Genomic DNA, 19,625 nt, shown 5'->3' with positions numbered 1-19,625 from the left:
TTTCGTTTAAAAAAAACAAAACTTTATTGTTTATGATTTTACAGTATTAAACATCAAAATTAACATATTTCGTTTTGAAGTAGTCAGGTAGGACTTGTTTAGAAAGATTAATTTAAAAACTGTTTACTTCTGTTGTTTTATTGATTTCATTGTTCTAATTAAAGGTGGTAATTAGCTAACTAAAAATAGTAACTGTTGTTCCAAATGATTTTATAAACAAAACTGCAGAGTTTGTTTGACAATGACTTTTTTGGATGTACTTGTTAATTAACTTATAAGATTGATGGCCTGTTTTCTCATAGACTTGTTGAAATATGAGAGAATTAAAGTCTAAGATTACTGTTATTCGGGGAAAAAAATATATCTTAAATTAATATTTTTTAAGAGTAGAAGAAAATCTTCATTTTTGTTACTTAGAGTTCTACAAGCTATTTTCTGCTATATTTGAAATTGCTGGCTAACTTTCTTCTACTTCAGAAAGTTCGTTTATTACAGTAGATGAAAAAATACAAACTTTTTAAAGTTTATTTTAATTAAAAACATCGAAATTTGGGGTACAAGACTACTCTGTGAGTAGTTTTGTACCCCAAATTTCGATGTTTTCAATTAGTTGTGTTAGTTGTGTTAATTAGTTGTGTTAGTTGTGTAGGCCAGTGTAGCTGAGGGTTAATGTTCACTATAGCTGAATCGCCATTGATTATTTTAAGTATAGAATAGTAAATTTTTGTGTTACTACATAGAACTTTGACAGAATTTTCTTCTCGTAGTTTCTAAACACTAGGATATAGTCTAAGAAATTTAATTTTAATGTTTGTGTCCTCGAACGTTTTGTTTGTAATTTTCAACGCGGCTAAAATAATAGCCAGATATGGTAAATAAAATTTCTAAATGATTGAAAATTAATTTATAATTTCGAATATTTTTTTGTACAACATTTATTTGCTGATTTAAAACTCCCATGAACTCAAGCTTACTCTAGATTCAAGTTAGTAAAATCCTAGATCGTGTTGCTTCGTAATTTATTGTTGGATAGTTTTCTCATAAACTGAAGCTTTTTCTGCATATTTATTTGATTATTTAATTGAAAAAGTTAGAGAAAAATTTATTAATTGAATAAGCAAAGGATTTAGATATATTCGAAAAAATAAAACCGAAAAAAAAATGTCTCAGCCGGTTTATGGGGCCTATTTACAGGTTTAAACTAAAGCAAAATTTAATTTTAAAAAATAACAAGTAAAACGGTTGTATTAAGAGAGACTTGATGTAATCGAGAACTTTATACAACTTCTGATTACAATCTATCGTGTTACAATCAAAGTATTCAGCAATTGCCAGATGATTTGTTGGAAAGCAATTTGTCGGATACGCCTGGTTGACTGGGTGCTACCTATTTGTTATGCTCTCCGAACGTGATTTGTCTATTAAAAATCACTGAAATGCTCGTTGATCTTTCCTATTTTTAAAATATTTTTAATGGGGAAAATATTAACTGTACAGTACATTTCTACATCTGTAATATATCGCTTAAGTGTACTTTATAAAATGAGGCTCGAATTTAATTCGAATTTCGTACATATGCCGTGAGCTTAACATGTTTAAAATATGTAAATTTAGACAATAAACACGCATGTCTTCACGTTAAAGCTGTGTGTGATGGTTATAACACGTGTGCTCCGACTTTCAAAACTAAATTTAAATGGGGATTGGAAATAAAAATAAATATTGATCCGTCTTTGACCTCAATCCATTTAACCAAAGTAAGTTTCTTTTTAACTATATCCAAGAGATTTGCAGCGGAAATGCTAATCCTTCTTTGTCGTTCGAGCCGTGGTCGACGTACAATAAATCCTTTATACTTAAGTCGAACAGGATAAGAAGGGGAGAGTGAGCACTTCGCCCGTTCCGCCCAATACGCGCAGTGGGCGTAGACAAGTATTCTTTCTGCCAATGGCCTAGCAACTGCTAACTCTCCGTGGCAGTAAAGTGTTAATTAAACTCTTCCTAAACTTTAGTGTATTTAATTTAAAAAAAAAAAGAGCACGCCTTACTTGTATTCCGAACCGCCGTGCGTCGTCTCTGAAGGACCAGGAGAAAGGATGAAAAGTTTTCGGACGAGAGAAAGGCTAGTTTACTACTTTCTGCCATCGGTTTCAGAATGTCAAAGGTTGATGTTCGTATACCGCTCACGTGCGGATGACAATGGGACAAATCAATGGACTAGAGCGGGAAACGCCCTAGCAGCAAACAATTAAAATGTCACCGTATATCAAGCATCCATCCCGGCCACCAGTAGGTTAGAGGTCGCGACTCCGCTTCCGGCCATTCCTATTCCTATTGGAGGATACGGAGCGGACACGCGCGTAGCTAATCGCCCAACGAAATGTTGCGGTTTATTTTTCGTTTAGGAGGAGGTTTTAAAAAGTTCACCGCACCTGTATAAGTTCAACACGGTCTTCTGATAACGTAGAGCAAAGGTCAACGCGGCACCGGATGTCGCCATCGGGCCCGTGACAGTTATTGCATTCTCCTCTGGAAGTGCCATCTGAGACTCTTTCCGCTCCGAAACGAATTCTGTATCAGAACTTTATATTTTTAATTTATATCATATTATATCTCTTTAACGAAATTTATATGGCTTTAAAATATTTTTACAAAAGGTGTGATTTATTTTTCTTTTCTTTTTTTTGTAGAAATATTTAAAGAAAAATTATCATTTAGAACCCATTAAAGTGGATAATAGTTAAATTGATCATGTGCTGTATAATTAACGAATATACCGTAAAATATTTATATTTTCATACTGTTAATTCTATGTTTATTCATATAATAACAGATGAAAAAGTATTACAAGTATAAAGTTGGGGGGTTCTTTATTAAAATTTTTCTTAATGAATATGATTAATATTAATAAAATTTTAAATATATTTAAATTGTTTTTCAAGCGCATTATATGCAAATATCTTGTATAAGAAATTTACAATAAAATATTGTAATAATTCTATAATCCTGTTGATTATAATGAAACTTACAATACAAGTCAAGATAAATTTGGTTCAGGTTCGAGTTTTATTTGAAGCTTGCCCACTTTAAAACCAATTAATTTAATAAATAAAATCGTAAACAGTGTAAATGTAATTTTTAAACTTCGTATTAATTCATTAACGTTTACATATTTGACACCGTCCAAACGAATACATAAAAAATAATGTAGTTAATTCCAGATGGAAACCATATCTCCATTTGAATTCACGCTGAATATATTAACTATTAAACTACATGTGAATATATATGAAGCTTGTAAGACTGTTGAACTTTTACAGGCGAGAGGTTACTTTTAATTACGCAATATGTTTTTCGAGATAACTTAAATGGCTAACTGGATGATAAACAAAATACGAGTAACATCAAAAATGTAAATTGTAGGGAGGAAAATATACTCCTAAAAGAAAATACAAAGATAAAGGGGCATAAAATAGTATTTTGTGTTTATAACATTTTCTCTCCAATTTTAGTATATTAAGCGTTGTTCAAGGAATTTATTTTTTCTGTCATAATAATAATAAATTATTCGAAAGATTCCTTGAAAATTTCTAGGTTTATTTATTATCCATTAGTATGCTCCTAGAAGCTTACTAATGCACAATATATATAAATTAAGTAGGCCTATATAATATATATTTTTCAAGTATTTTAATATATTTACGTCAGAGTATATATTTTATTTGTGGAATATATCAATTGATTTATCCTTACTTATATAAGCCTAAGCTACACTGGCTTGTACACAACTACACTAGCGGAGTTTTGTGCATCAAATTTTGATAACTTTTTTTTTAATTAAAATAAAATTCAGAAAGTTTGTGTATAATTTTTTTTGGCTCCGTAATAAATGAACTTTCTGAAGTTGAAAGATAAACAATTATTTCAAATATGGCAGAAAATTCAGCGATACTTTTTACTGTTGAAACGTAAAAATTCTGATAACTTACTCTGAATTTCTTTAAAGAATTATGAATTGACTTTTAGCAGAAAGACGTTTTATGGTGTTTTAAATACTAATAAATAGAAAAAAACAACTTAAAATTGACGATTAAAATGTTTTTCGCTAATACTTTCGATAAATCATCAAGTACTTGGAACACATTAACGGCGAACATTGCTTTTTTCGATGTATAATCGAAAATAAATGCAATATATATAGGCCTATATATATATATTAATTTTCTAATTTTTCCTATTTATTGAAGTTTATAACAGAGTAAGAAAGTTTTCTGATAATTAACACTAAATCCTTGTGTTGTTATTCTATACCACTTTATTATTAGTTTAATAGAAACTGATTACAGTGTAGTAACTTTCTTAAGATGTATTAATTAGTGATTACAGGGATATCTCATATAAATAATTTACAATAAATGAAAATAATACTTTTCTTAAAGCTTATACACTGAAAATTAATTCATACTATTTTTCCCCCAAGAATATAAAAGCATGAAATTATATTCCACAAGCTTGATGCTGCAAAGATTTTATTCAGTTAATCATTTTTATTCGTGTTTATCGAGTTCAATTTTAAAAACGGATCTACTAGAAGGAATGCCAATTGAAAAACTTTAGCTTAAAAATCGGATTTTAACTAAAATCCAATATATATATATGAAGAAGAAAGTTTGTTAGTTTGTTCTTTATACATTTCGACGCAGGTCGAGTAAATGCAATTAAACTTTTCGGGTACCATCCTCTCATTCAGGAGGAGTTCAAAGTCTACTTTTGGTCGAATTATCTCCGGCTCTTCGCCCTCAACAGGTCCTCTTCTCTATCTGACCAGCAGTACTATGGCATTCGAGAAAGGAAATTACTTAATACAAAGTAACTATCGAGCACAAAAGTGGTTTTTGAGGGTGCCGAGTTTAAATTTTTGGTGCATTTTTCGATAAATTTGATTGGTTGGCAGATTACCATTTCGTATTCGGCTGCGATTGGTACGTTAGAATTAATATTAAAACTAGAAAAATGGATGTCTTGAATTATCCTCTCGTGCAAGCGGAAATCGACTACTATTTTTTTTTTGTAGAAAAGCATCAATTCCCGTCTATCTGATCCATGAAATTGCGGTAAACGTGACAATGGTAGGCGACTGTAATCACTGGTAATGTGGTTAATATGGTTTCACTTTATTATTTGCTGTTACTTTCTGCCGGGCATTTCTGCTAATAATTTCCAAAAGTGAAAAGGCGATAATTACTCTGTAAAATAGAGTAACATGCTGTGTAGATACGAAGTAAGTGCGTTTAAGAATTTGCCTCCTATATATGTCTTCCCGTAATCTTGAGAATGGAATTAGATAGATGAAAGACGAGACCAGATATGGAAATCTTAGGGGTAGGAGGTCCCGATCAACTATATTAAAACTTCCGATGCAAATCGGAAGTCATGTAATTTCAATTCAAAAATTTTCCCTGAAAGGAGACAGATGACCGGCACGACTCTGTTGTTAAAGGAAAAGTATGATGTAGAGGGGCAAGCCACTACTAATTTGAGGTGGAGAGCATATATTTTAAATTAAAAATATGATTAAAAATTTCATCCCGGCATTGTGACGATGTCACAATAAATAATTCCTCGTTGCACAATTGTGTTTATCCGAAATGATTAGAATTGTATTAAGTGCAGTTTTCAAAATTTCTGAATGATTCTAACTTATTATTAAACCCTTTAGTATGATTTAATTAAGTAGAAAGATTATTATTTCCAAATTAAGTTCAGTTTGTTTGTGGAAATAAAAAATTATAACCTGGTTATTCTAAATATAATATAGAATCTACTTATCTAGATACAGGCTAATCTAGAATAACCACAACTACGACAGAAATTTAAAATCACCTTTTATTGTTCATATTCTTATTTTAATAGAATCATTTCTTCAGGTTTATCTCAAATACCATTCTTAAGCGTGTCGGAAGAAATAGGTAAACTTGTCAGAATGAAATTTTAACCAGCTAATTAGATTATACGTAATGAGAATTTAATCACTCGTTCGATAATCGTAACGAGGCCCATTTTAAGCTGTCCGACTTCACTTAAGAAACACAGCGATAAGTGTCTTAAACTACTAACATATTATCAATTAGCGTTAATTAAGGTTATTATACTTAATTGGCACTATTATATAACTGCTGGATTGTTTAAATGAGTTCATAAATCAAATCAACGAACACCATATCTCTCACTTTCTGACCGAAAATAAAGTATTTATTGAAGTATCTTTCAATTGATATTTCAGATTTTTAATGTGATTAAAATTGAATTTTACTAGTTTTACTTGATTCTGGAAACCATTCGTCGATAGAATAGTTTTAAAAAATGTCAAATAATTTTAAGATGTGATGAATATTATAAATTAAAATTAAGCATTTTAGGTTTTTCACTTATTAAATGCTGTAGTAGTATCTTTAGTAACAGCTAAATGATGAAATAGCACGTAAGTGAACTTGTCATCAGAAGAGCTTGAAAATTCGATTCTCGTCCTCCTCTCTTCCCAGAGATTGGATCTTTTTAATATTTAATAGTCCTAGAGTTAAAAAGAAACCATAAAAAAAATTTAGTTGTACCTCCCATGAATCAAAGTCGCTGTTGCGGCTAGCTAAAGACCTCCTCTGCTTATTAATTTGTCTATGGCCTATAATAACAGTAAACAGAGACCTGCCTATAATTATAATGATAATCCTGTTAGAGCCAGAAGCCATGACAATAATCTCATTTAAAATAATAATTTTGTAAAGATTTTTCGACGAGAAAAATAAATTTATTTGCACTGTTAACTCGAAATTTAAAATTAAACTTCTGTCACACAGAAGTAATACGATAAATTTGATTTTCGTGCGGAGAAACGAAAGATTTGTCGTAAGGTCTTAGGGTTTTGTAATTAATGGATATAAAATTTTTGTTTTTACTTTCCAATAACATTTTTTTCGGCGATAAGAGTTTGTTACGACCATTTTCTATTAATATTTCTTCTCGTTTAACGAAAATATTAACGTATCTCGTGTTACAAATCCTATTTTAATAGTACTATCAATGAAGAATAATAGTAATTTAATACCTTAAAGCGCTGTTTTGCTCGTTGTTTTTTTAATATAAAACAACGAGGAAAATGTTTGAAACGGTAAAAGAATTTCTGTTTATAACTTCGAGATGATGATACACGTTATAATTGATTGGCGAACAGTTCATTTGTTTATTATTGTTACAAGAGAGTGTTAAAGAATTTCGTAGTGGTTTAGGGTGCAGCACCAAGCTCGTTTTAATGAAGGTTTGAAGAATATCGCGTAAGATCGTTTTCTTTATTACCGTGTATGACTGAAATTCTTCTTTTGTTGTAAAATACGGCACTTAATATACGGATAGTATATTTAATTGAGATAATTTTGTTATACGATATAAGTGTTTCAACAGTTTTATGAAATGCAGGCATTGTTTTTAAAGATGGCAGGTCGAAAAATTACTTTAAAGATAGGTTTGCCCGATGTTAACTATTCGGAACAATTTCTGGATAGCAATCATAAAAGATAATCACCATGTATTATTTCGATACATACGTTATAAAGGTTGCGTTATATCATTAAAGCGAGTTTCATGATACCATTATCGTTATCCCGTGTTATTCGGCGGTTTTTTCCCGGGCCTTTTCTAATGATACCTTCACTATCGATGGAAAAAATAAATAAATAAAAAGATTTTAAAATAAATATTCTGATGTAGAGACGACGTATGGTTTCTTTTTTTTCTTTCGTATTATTACTTACGAAGTGCATGATAAAAGATCGTATCTTACGACATTCGCGCGATGCGGTGCGACCTATTTCGAATGTAAATAGGATGTTACTGTTGACAACAAACGTAACTTCTGTTCCGGTTTGTCCTAGAATATCGCTAAATGTTATCATGCATTTATATAACAAATTTTTGGCATCAAAATTACGTGAATCAAGTTACTTTAAACTTGTTCGTGTTGTAATATGTGTTACAGCTAAATATTCGGATATTTTTTTCCTCATAAACAAATGTAGTTTTATGGAGAAAGTTATAATATTATGTAATATTAAATAATAATAATAATAAATTTATTTACGTGACAATACGTCTTTCGTAGAAGGGTTGTTTAAGTGTTTTGTAGAGGAGGAGGGAAGAATCGAAAAACCAATGGCATGCATCAAATTTAATCTGGATAAGTAACACCTGCTGTGGGGAAAGAAGTACAATATAATCTTGGTTATTTGATATTCCGTTTTGTCCAACAGTAACAACATGGATAATAACGTAACATTGAATATTGCAACAGGGTATAGAAATGAAAAATGTCATTTACATAATTTATAAAAACAATAACTGATTTCTTTCATCAATTTGTTAAGATGCTTATTTTTAATTGTAAACTTGTAAGTTCGTTATTACGTTCTGTTTATTCAAATACATTTATATTACAAAAAATAATTGTATTTTAACTCAATTTCCGTGTTGTACCAATGTGTTTCCGATTCCATTTACATTCTGGTAACTGAGAATGTGTGTTTTATGTAGTTCGTGGTATTTGACATTGTTATATATATTTAATATTAGACTATGTTATAAAATCTGAACAGAGAATCTGATTATATACAATTTCGAATGTACTAAAATATAATTTGATAACGTATTTTAGAAGGAGCAATTGGATAATTTTACACAACATTGTTGATTTTCTTGTCCCTTAACGACGCGTTGGCAAAGTAAATAAATTAAATTTAATAGAATTTCCTGTTTTGAGCCTCCTATTGGCCTAATTTTGTTTTTTAATGGAGATAAAATATCCATTTTAACACATTTTGAAACCGATTTGCTGTTTTATATAAACAGTTTTTGTGAAATTATCTATAACCGTGCCGTTGTCGTTAAAATTATAAATTAAATTTTACGTTCGGCGCTTAGAATACATTAAGTAATATCATGTGTCAAGCATTTTCCTCTTGACAATAAATGTTCGACTTACCTGGACTACACCCGATACATGCGCAGTTATGGTTCTTCTAGACATCATTTTTCTTCTATGTTACGTCGAAAATAAGACATCTTATGCGCTTTATGTAGGCTCGTATATCGATGATTAATTTTCTAACATTGCGTTAAATTAAGTCCATTAATCATAAATTTATTTTTAAATTACATTAATTAAGAACCTAGTTTAATACGGTAATTAGCATGAGACTGATGCAGTAAGACGAAAGCGTCTTTAATAAATATAATAAATATCCAATTAAAAAAAATTTAGAGTACAAGCAACCAGTTTAATCCAATAATTAACTTAATTTGATTAGGTTAATCATTCGCTAACATTAGTTTCATTATAATTTGAGTATCCATTTGTACGTATGTATTGGGCATAACTTACATGTATATATAGGGACAATAGGATGTCTACAGTACTTGTGTGCAGTGCTCGCTTGTACTCCTAATTTTAGTAGTGTGGTATAAAATAAAAAATACTGCGGGAGGGGGATATCTGCTGATATAAAAATATTGGGGGTCATGGCCCCTCTCTCCTTTATGGATCGACGCCCGTGATTTGAGATCACAAACTCACGAATATTAAAAGTTGGCAGCCATGGGCGTCCTCAGAGGGGGTAAACGGGGCAGTTGCCCTCTCCAGGATCAAATAAAAACACAAGTTATAATCGTAAAAGTGATTGAGATATGTAACCTTACACCTACGACCATGGCACGCTTTGTCTGTCTTTTTGTATTGATGCAATACTGTGTTCTATAATCTACTTGTGAAAAAAAACCCAAAAGTTAAATAAATAAATAATTTATTGACGTAGTTATTTCTCTCCAAGTTTTGCTCCCTCCCCTGTTAAATTTTCTGCGGGTGCCCGTGTTGGTAACAGTTGTTTTATTCGGGATTATAGTGATAAATTTATTGTAATTTAAATTAGAAAACTCAACTTCCTCGTTCGCGATTCTCAGAACTTCATAAAAAACCTCATTTGCTAGTGATCTAACTACAATGTAACTTTTAAAATTAACTGTATCCTATAAAAAAACGCAATTAGATATTGTATTAAGCGTGTCTATTTGACTATTTTTTTTAATCAGTTATGAATATACAAATTGCATGCAGTTATTTGTTTGTCGAAAGTCCAGTTAGCTTTGTTTTTCTTTTTTCTTTATGTCAAATTTAAACTCGTTCTAGGAAAAAAAAATACAGGTTAATGTTTAACATACGATCTAAATAAACGCCATAATTTCTCGCTAAGTCGATAGCTGTAAAGAATTTAATAAAAGACTAACCACTCTAACGGCGTGTAACTCGGTTCGGAGAATACCGACTGCATAAATTTTACGAGATCTTGTCCATTAACGCTTGGTAGTTTAGATCAGCAGTTTTATGGTCCGTAAAGTTAGAAAAACGAAATAAAATGAAAAGGCTCGAAGGTCGATCGGAGCCATGGCATTCTTTATATCCCGGCATCCACAAGAGGTAAAATAAATCCAGAAGCACTTCTTTTATCTACGCTTCTTTCTGAAAGAGCGGCTTTTATATCATCTCAACATCTGAAAGACTTAACTTTATTTATTTCTCATATAGAACGTATATATGGAGCCCTAATGTAGATTTTACTACTGCTGTAATATATTATTACGAACGTATTAACCTAAACAAATGCGCGATTTTGATCAGATAGGCGAATAAAAATAAATGTAAGTGTGCCTAATTATATCCTGTTTCTCGATATTTGTTTTTTATACAATGGATTATAAATTAAAGTAAATTTATAGGAATATGGGACGAAATGATTTAATGTATTAAATGTTAATACAATGTTCTGTCAGTCGAGAGCGGAATAAGATATTTTCAGCATTTATATTTTAATTGAGTTTTAAGTTTTTTAATTAATTAATTAAATTTAAAGAGTAAATTAAGTATTTCACTAATGGAAATTTACTAATTATATTAATTCGAAATATTTTAAATATTCGATGTAAAGTTGACATTTTATATATTTTGCAAGGAGATCGATTAAGAAATCTTTTCTGAGGGTTTCCTTGTCAAAAATGTACATTTCAACGATGCTTTGTCCTGTGGGATTTGCTTTGGTTGTCGACCCTTCTGTCAGAAACACTCTTACAACCGAACAGTCGGTTGGGGAGATATTGGAAACGGATATAATGTAGTTCGTAGGATATTGACATCCGAGCACCACCCATGTCAACCCGTGCGAGACACCTGCTGTGCCACACTTATCCTCCTTGTGGGAATAATAAGGAAAAGATGGTAGGCTTACAGAGCCCGAAACCATTAAAGGAACCCTTTTTTTTTCTTTCTTTCTTTTTAAATGCCGCCTCTGCCTCTCCGGTTGTGGTTCCTTTTATTTTAAGACGGCCAATATTTTCGGCAACGACGTCCTTTCCACCGCTCGTGTGTGCGCGCATCATCCGTGTCTCGCGGCACCGTGATTAATTATTCTTCTGCAACCTAACAACTAATTTGTTTCGCACACATTCTCCATTTACTTGTTTCTCCCGTAATTATACTGCCATCCAGCACGTGACTAGACTCGGGCACGTGCAGATCGACTATTGGACGGCCGCCTTCTCCTCCTCTCCAAACGGCGCCACGTGTTCCGTCATACAGAACGGCGAACCGTGATTGGTCGGTCGACGGTAGCCCCCAGTCTTTCCGCGTTGCACAGTACTCTATGGGGCCTCGCTTAAGCGTCTGATACAATGGGACGAAGCAGAATGTAATGAACACGGCGCAAAATGTCATTTATTAATTGAAACCGGATCCCCGGTTACGAGAGTAGCCGGCTCCGAATTTTTATTTTTATTTATTTTATTTATTTATTTTTTAATTGTGTTCGCGCGCGCGTCTCCTCCGACGGTGTTTAAATAATGTAGCCTAAAATATAAATAGCCAGAACCGTAGACGGATGTAGCGGGCAACTGTGAGTATTGTTCTGTCTTTCGAAGGACACTGTCTACCTCGGGGCTTAGGGTTAGATTACAGGGATATCGTTGGTACGGGTCAAGACCACACCCTGTCAGGGTCACGTTGGTTTCCGGAACCTGACTGGCAAGGTAGTCACGTCTACCTGGGCGACCGTCGTCGGTAAGAACACTGTTGGCCGGCCGACTGTCCAGCATATTTTCCAACTTACTGTATAAATCGTAACAATAATAACCACTCGGTCCATTAACCTTTCTCAAAATACGTTGAGATCTGGTTTCTGGTGACTCCGTTTGGCTAATCGTTCTTAGCAATTAACGTCGAAAGCGTAAATTTTTTTTTTACCCTTCATTTTCCCCCGTTTTATTATTATTCGTAGTGTGACGTTTAACCAAATCTGTTATCGTTCTCGCGAGATCTAACCCAAGCTTTAAATTCGGGAGTAAATTTAACAGGTGTTTCATAGTTAGTGTCCTCAGCAACGTTTAGAGACTATTATAAATTTACAGTGTGTTAAATGTTTTTTTTTTTTTTTCCTACTAGCGCATGCCTCCTGTTTTTGTCAACGTCGACTATTATTGCTAGAAGTATACAGATAGATGCGTAAATATCAATATTTATAATGTAAAATACACGAGCTTAGTGTTAAATTTAGCCTGCGACGGAAGAACCCCTCAGTTCAAGAGCATTTCCTCCATTAAAATATCATTTTAAAAAATTTTGCTAAAGGATTATCATTATAAATTTACATGAAGTAAAGTATAGAATAATAGTCTAGCGGTTTGTATATGGTTATACAGTAAAACCTGTCCAAAACGGAACCTGCCTAAACGAAAAATTCCTCGGGACGGAACATTTTTCTACGTTTAAAACATAAACCTGTCGAAAGCGGAAAAATATTCGGTACCTCGCGATTTCGGTTTACACAGGTTTTACTGTATTAACAATACTTGAATGAACAACATGTTACAGTTCCGGTTCCTTTATTATTTGTTTTGTAATTACATTTTTAAAATAATTTTTTACGACGTTACCTTACAGTTAATTTATCTTCAAATTAACTTTTAATGCCGGATTTGCTTCCTTCTACAAGAAATTGTTTTATCGAAAAATCTGATTGTCGTAATTTAAAACGTCGAACAAATAAATTTTCCTTTTAAATGTCGAGATTTTGGATTATCTCATGTTTTTGATAAAACAGGAAACATCAGTTCTGTGCTGATGGTTGTTAGCTGTCAATTATAAGCTTCTCTTTTTAATGCCTATAAAATTATTCGACTCTTTCATATTAATTACTATCATCATCTTTGCCTTAAGCATATTTCTGGTGCAGAGATCACGAATGTTTTCGTGTCCATGATTGAAAAAGTTTGACTGTTCACGTCCCGAGGCAATGAAGAAGCTGGTTCAAATCTTGATTGACAAATTACCATTATCTCCATTCTTGCTTGTATAAGACTACTGACTGATATATGTTGTTTTTGTTAGAAAATTTAAAAGTTTAGGCAGGTTTTTCTAAGATAAAAAATAAAATGAACTGATTTTTCGGAGATAGAAAATACTTTAAACCTTCCGTTCCATTCAATTAACTCAAATATTTTATGCAAAACTTTTAACTTTTTGTCTGGTTCCGTTAGGAAGTGCTTTAAAAATCTCCGTTAGATAAACTCTATCATTAATGTGGTTATGTATAATTAATATATTACGATCCAAACTGCTAATAATATCTGAAGTTTATATGATATTTAAAATGTAATGAGTAATTAAGCATAATAATAATAATTAATAATTTTTCCTTAATATTTCGAACTACAATTGAAATTTTCGTTCAGAATCTTGTGAAATGCACGTGTCGAATGTATATAAAGTAGTATTTATTTTGATGTGTTTAATAATGCATAAATTACATTTTAAATAATTAATTTCTTATTGTATCTGTTTCATTGGCAAATAAGAAGGGGAAATCTTGTGTGTTCTATATCTAAAGTTTAAATTCTGAAGTCGTAACATCTATTTTAAGTAGGCCTATATTATTACTTTTATAGTCATCCAGAAGCCAAAAAGATCGGTTTAAATAATCATTAATATTATAAATTGCCGAATATTGTTCTGTCTTTAATATTCGACATTATCACGACGATAACTCCTGTTGAAAGAAAGGCAACAAATGCTGTTTAATTATTCATGAATAAGCGAATGTTTGCTTTTTATTCTGGCGAAAATATTGTTATAGGCGGACTTCTTAACGTACTCTTTCTTTATAAATTCTAATTGTTCGTGTAAAGTTTGAACATGTCTACCCGTAGCGAGAATTTCGATAGAGAATCGTCGATTGTAAATTTGAATACCTTATTTTTGCAATGTACGATTGCTTTTACGTATAGATTACAATTAATTTTAAATGTCTTTAATAAAATATCACATAATTGTATAATTTTACGCGTACAGTACATTAGATATATTGAAAGCCTTCGAGAGGAAAGCTGGGGATTTTTTCCGGCCGGAGAAAATTTAGAAGTATTTCCTAGTGCTTTCTACCTCTAACAATTCAATGTTATTTTCGCTAACAGAAAATAAAATCTTCAAGACTGATTTTCATTAATAAAGAAATATTCTACGTATTTCATTTGTTCAAAAAGGGGGGCCCGCTCCACTCCTAGGGCCCATACCAAGCTTTCAAAGGCCCTGGATATTTTACGCGATATTCAGTCACTTTGAAGTACATTCAATAAATAATAAATGACAAAAAATTCGAGCTGTTTTTATTAATATTTTGTAGATTTATTGTCTGGATAACTGTTTTTAATAAAAAGTTATTTTTGAGCTTTAATGTAGACTGTATACTGATTATTTACAAGTTAAAAAAACGCTATTAACAAGTTTTATATCAAAATACATTATAAAATATACTAATTCTGAATGTATAAGTTTGTGATAGATGCCATTAAAATTCTAATCCGGTTCTAATGAGCCCTGTTTAAAATAGTAAAGAATGAAATTATATAGACGGTAACTTTAAAATAAGATCTTTATGTTTCTATTCTTAGTTAAAGCATGTATGGGTGTCCTCAGATGGGAGCAAACAGTGCACTTGCCCCTCCTGGGATGGAGTAAAAATTCCAATAATTATAATCGTAAAGGTGACTGAGATATGTAACCTTACACCTTCGACTATGGGGCACTTTGTCTGTCTTTTTGTATTGATGCAATACTGTGTTCTATAACCTACTTGTGAAAAAATCCCAAAAATTAAATTCTCCCTAGTTATTTCTCTTCAAATATTTCTCCCTCCCCTGTAAAATTTTCTGCGAACACACATGAATGCATGTGTATTCAATTTTTATCGTAATCTATCAGCTTTTGATCTAGTTGATTGACAGTCCCTCATTGTATTTAAATATTTCTTTAATAAAACATGTTTTAAATTGTTTAAAAAACAATACCCTCTTCACACGTCACAATGTAAACTTGTAATATAGTGATACAGCATCGATAATGGCTTTGTTAATGTTAATATGTATATTATTAATTTAATGAATATATTTATAACAAATTATTATTGTCAGGAATTCACTTTAACATTTCATAATGAAATTCATATCAATGATTTGTAAACTACTTTCCTCTCCTTTAATGGGTTATTCTTATATCCATGATTAATTGAAAAATATTGAAACCAATTTACTACATTCATTTTAACATTTTATAGTCGAACCCAAGATTAATTTAATCATAATTTAATCATGAACTTTATTTCTCATGTATCTTTATAATTCTAATTAATATTAATGATGATTATTTTATTATTTTACACACGAATTATCCAAGTTTTAACATTAGATTATAGTTTGAAAAAGTAGTTAGCATTGTTTAAGCTTTACTTTAATAATTAAATTATTATTATTAATGTTAATTCCAAGCATTAATAATAATTTAATTATGCTGTTCGTTTCGTGTTATACATTGTGTTAATAATGAATAGAAAATGTCTGTATATATGTTGAAATGCATAATTAAATAGTGGTTGGGTGTAGCTATACGTAAGATATAAATTTGCATAAAATTTAATTTGTTTCGTTGCTAACTTATTTAGAATTCTAGAGAAAGTCTTTGAAATAGCTTTTCATTACATTAAACGAATTATAATAATTAATTGGAGAATATAAAATTTCCTTCTGTGTAACTTGTAATATAATAAGCACTGTAAATTAGCATACCGCGTGTTATAATTAGTGGTAAATTTCGATTTTTTAAGAATGTTTTAATGAAGTTCGATATTTATTAAGACGAGTATTTTTTGCACCATTTGCTGATTTTTTGCTGATTATTGCAAATTATCTCCGAAAAAAAAACCGACATTTTTTTAACTATCGACACTCGCAGACTTGATTCTTAATAGTAAAGCCTACAATTTAGACAGCTTGGCGTCGAGTATAAACAGGCGTTTTGAATGGAATTCGTCTTTTCAATTGAATAAAAGAAAGGGAAATAAGATAAAGAAATCTATCGTTAACAAAAAGATAGATTTCTCTCTATCCGAACAAGCTTCTCGTCCGGTCTATCTAGTCTTTGCTAGTTTTGTACTGATAAACCGACGGGCGTGCAACCGTAACGCTGGAATGGCGTAAGAACATTAAGTGTCGACATTTTCTCTTTATCTTATCGTTTGTGACGAGCAGGTATGTCGAACCGGTCCGATAAACCCCGCCGAAGTCTACGAAACGGTAGACTTATTTCATTCATTTTGTTTCTCCTTTCAGGATGCTTGCAGAATATGCGAGAAGTTTATGGCCCGAGATCCCAGTAACGTTAACTTTTCCGTTGTGGCCCTGACGGGAGTCGAAACAAATTGAGGGTAAGTATTTTCTGCGGTAGGCTAGTTCCGTGACTTAATTCGCATTTTCTGGTTTCCAGATAACGGAGATTTATTTACGAAAGTTAGTAACTAATGTTTACAACTTCTACTTGATAGTGACAGTTTGCTGTATCTTTCTATTTTCTGTTTGTATAATTTTCTTTGTAACGTTGTCGTATTATTTACGCAATTAATTGTAACGGTATATAATTGAATTTTAATTGGTTACAAGTATTTATTAATATAAAAATAAATAAATAAAATAAATTTTTCATTAGAAGAAACACGTGCTTCATATCAAGTTTCTCAATAAAAGAATATACACTCTATATATACAAAATTTACCACAAAACTTGACTGTAGTAAAAGAATTAATCCTGGTGGAAACCTATACCGTTAATCGTAAAGGTCGCTTAAAATTCTATGTTAAAGGAATGCCATGCCACACAAAGTTTGAGGACCCCTGTTCCAATTTCGTCCGAGGGTTTAGGTTTACAGGATTTGTCAAAGCTTTTTTTCTGCGAGAAAAATAGGTTGTCAATCTTTAAAAGAGTTATTGTGGCGAAAGATATGGCCAGAAGGGGTCAACCATCTGCCCTCAATGACGATCTTCTTATAACGGTGTTTGTCATGTTTCGTCCAGACGCTACAAGGGTGCGTCCTTGTAAACACTAAGTTTTCTGTATCATATTGTATTTTTTGGGCGCCCGCTCCTACTGGCGTGTATTAGCCATCTGTCCGACCGTGACCACCGGCAGATGCCATTGTATACCATACCCAAGACCAGCTAATAAATTTGTTTCCCTTTTTTTTCCTGCAGTAGGTCACTCTGATCTTTGCAATAATATGTTTGCGCATTTCTTTACATATATTTATAACGGTTATATAGTAATTCAAAATAAAGACCTTTTTTCGTTATATTAACAATTCTATAATCTGTATTCAGTTAACTTTTTAATTCTTTCCTGTTCTTGCGTGAATTTCGTTAAAAATTTCTTCGTCTTGTATTGGAATTTTAATTTTTTATTTTATAATAATTATTCTTTGAAACAGAATACGCAATGTATAATATGTTTCCTGAAATATAAAAGAATAAAATGAGGAAAAAAAAAACAAATGCTGCTTTATCAAATTTAACAGATGCAATTTTCAATTTAAGATTCTTCAATTTAAGATTTAACATTTCTTCTTCTCAAGAACATTTGAGAAAACAAAATCGTTTTAATTAAAGAAATTTTCACTCTTTTTTTCGTTAGTCCTAGTAAAAACTTTTTGAACCTGGAAACAGTTACTCCGGAATTCACCCGCGATGACCATCTGTGGGTACGATGTCCTAGCGCGTAAGCCCTGCCAAGCAGGGTCTCGCTGAAAAGAATGGACAATCCAATTTAGAGAGTTGCTCCGATTTCAACTACGGACATCCGATCTGCGTCCCTCCACTGTAAACAGCCACCGGAAAACCGTCTAATCTCCCCTTTCCTCCATTTTAACTGGGGCAGAAAATAACTATGTGGAACGGGATCCGCCTAATTCTACAGATTTGTAGCGGCTTACCGATATCGTAACTACAAAAAGCGGGCAAAAAGGATGGCGACCGGCTACAAACTTCTGTCCGTTCGTATCTCGTATCGGATCTAGTACGTCAAAATTAGACATCGATCAAAGAGCACCTCATCGACCCGTGACCAGGCTTTGGGGAGGGAATATTTACACGGTTTGCACGTGTTAGCACTTAGTGTGAGGTCTTCTACACTACATTTCTGATAGGCGGTCGCTGTCACGATCATCGTGACCGTATCGTCAGCCGCGTTTTTTGAGTTGGCGCGTGGCGAACTGCTACTTCATTAAGTCGATTCTTTTTTTTTTCAGGTGCCATCTTACGAATCGCCGATGGACGGAATTCGAAGCCAAGATTTGCAGCTTTAAAACTGGCATCTGACGAATTGTCAGATGTCACTTGTGTCCCTGGCCATTTGTACTCGCTTTGATTTTTTTTTAATTATTATTATTATTATTATTAATTAAATTTAACGTTGCTTATTTGTACGACTTTTGAGGTAATTAAATTTTTCTTCTAATTTTTATCGAAGAAAGTAATGTTATCTCAAGCAAAGTACGCGCCTCCATCGTTACTTCGGTAGATCGGCAACAGATGGCGTTGATGGTTTCATCTTTTCCCCCTTGTTTGAGAAGCAGCAGCTACCTGTCTGATGCAACAGAAATTACGGCAAAGTTTCCGATGCGATGTTGTTTTAAGTTTTTGTTTCTTCTGTAAAAGCTTTCACCCGTTCGAGGAAAGCTCAACTTCGCGCGTGCTCTATTCTGTTTGCATAGTTTCTATGAATGCAAATATTTTCTCGCTAATCCCTAATAGCTGTGCACTTTCATAAACGGTAGCTTGCATTCGGTTTCTACGTATATTTACTTTCCCATTTCCTATCCATCACGAGCACACATACACGTATTGTACTTTACTTCCCATTTTCACTTCTACTTAAGCCGATGATCGGCTTAAATAGTAAAATCATAGATCATGACCGTCACTAGCAATTTATTAGTATTTCATGGTTACATGTAATTGCTACGATTAACGTTCTTCTATGGTAAAGAGAATGTCTATTACTCGATTTATTACATATTGAAGTATTTAGTAATTTCGATTTGTTCATTGTACAGTAATGTTCGAAAACAATTGTACAGACTAATTAAAAATATTGTTACAGTTTTTTGAAGGTTGATTTGAACTTACTCATGGGTTGTGTTTATTCCGACGTAATTCTTAAT

General features: G+C 32.1%; 1 protein-coding gene across 2 annotated transcripts in view; it reads left to right on the top strand.

Annotated features, from left to right (window-relative positions):
• Window positions 1-18,925, top strand: part of LOC136984652 (ubiquitin carboxyl-terminal hydrolase isozyme L3-like) — a 53,276-nt gene extending 34,351 nt beyond the window's left edge. The window contains exons 7-8 of one of the 2 annotated variants that reach the window (XM_067281726.1): window positions 16,747-16,841; window positions 18,711-18,925. In XM_067281726.1, coding sequence (XP_067137827.1) covers window positions 16,747-16,839 — 93 coding nt within the window. In that variant the 3' untranslated portion in view covers window positions 16,840-16,841; window positions 18,711-18,925. Of the gene's footprint in view, window positions 1-16,746; window positions 16,842-16,900; window positions 17,042-18,710 lie in introns of those variants that run through there. The other variant, XM_067281727.1, reaches the window with a different exon arrangement.
• The last annotated feature ends 700 nt before the right edge of the window (window positions 18,926-19,625 follow it).

The sequence above is a fragment of the Centruroides vittatus genome, unplaced genomic scaffold (assembly GCF_030686945.1).
Source record: "Centruroides vittatus isolate TY-2023 unplaced genomic scaffold, ASM3068694v2 contig_926, whole genome shotgun sequence".
Classification (NCBI taxonomy): domain Eukaryota; kingdom Metazoa; phylum Arthropoda; class Arachnida; order Scorpiones; family Buthidae; genus Centruroides; species Centruroides vittatus.
The sequence above is the reverse complement of the archived record's forward strand: the minus strand, read 5'-3'. Positions and strand labels throughout refer to the sequence as shown.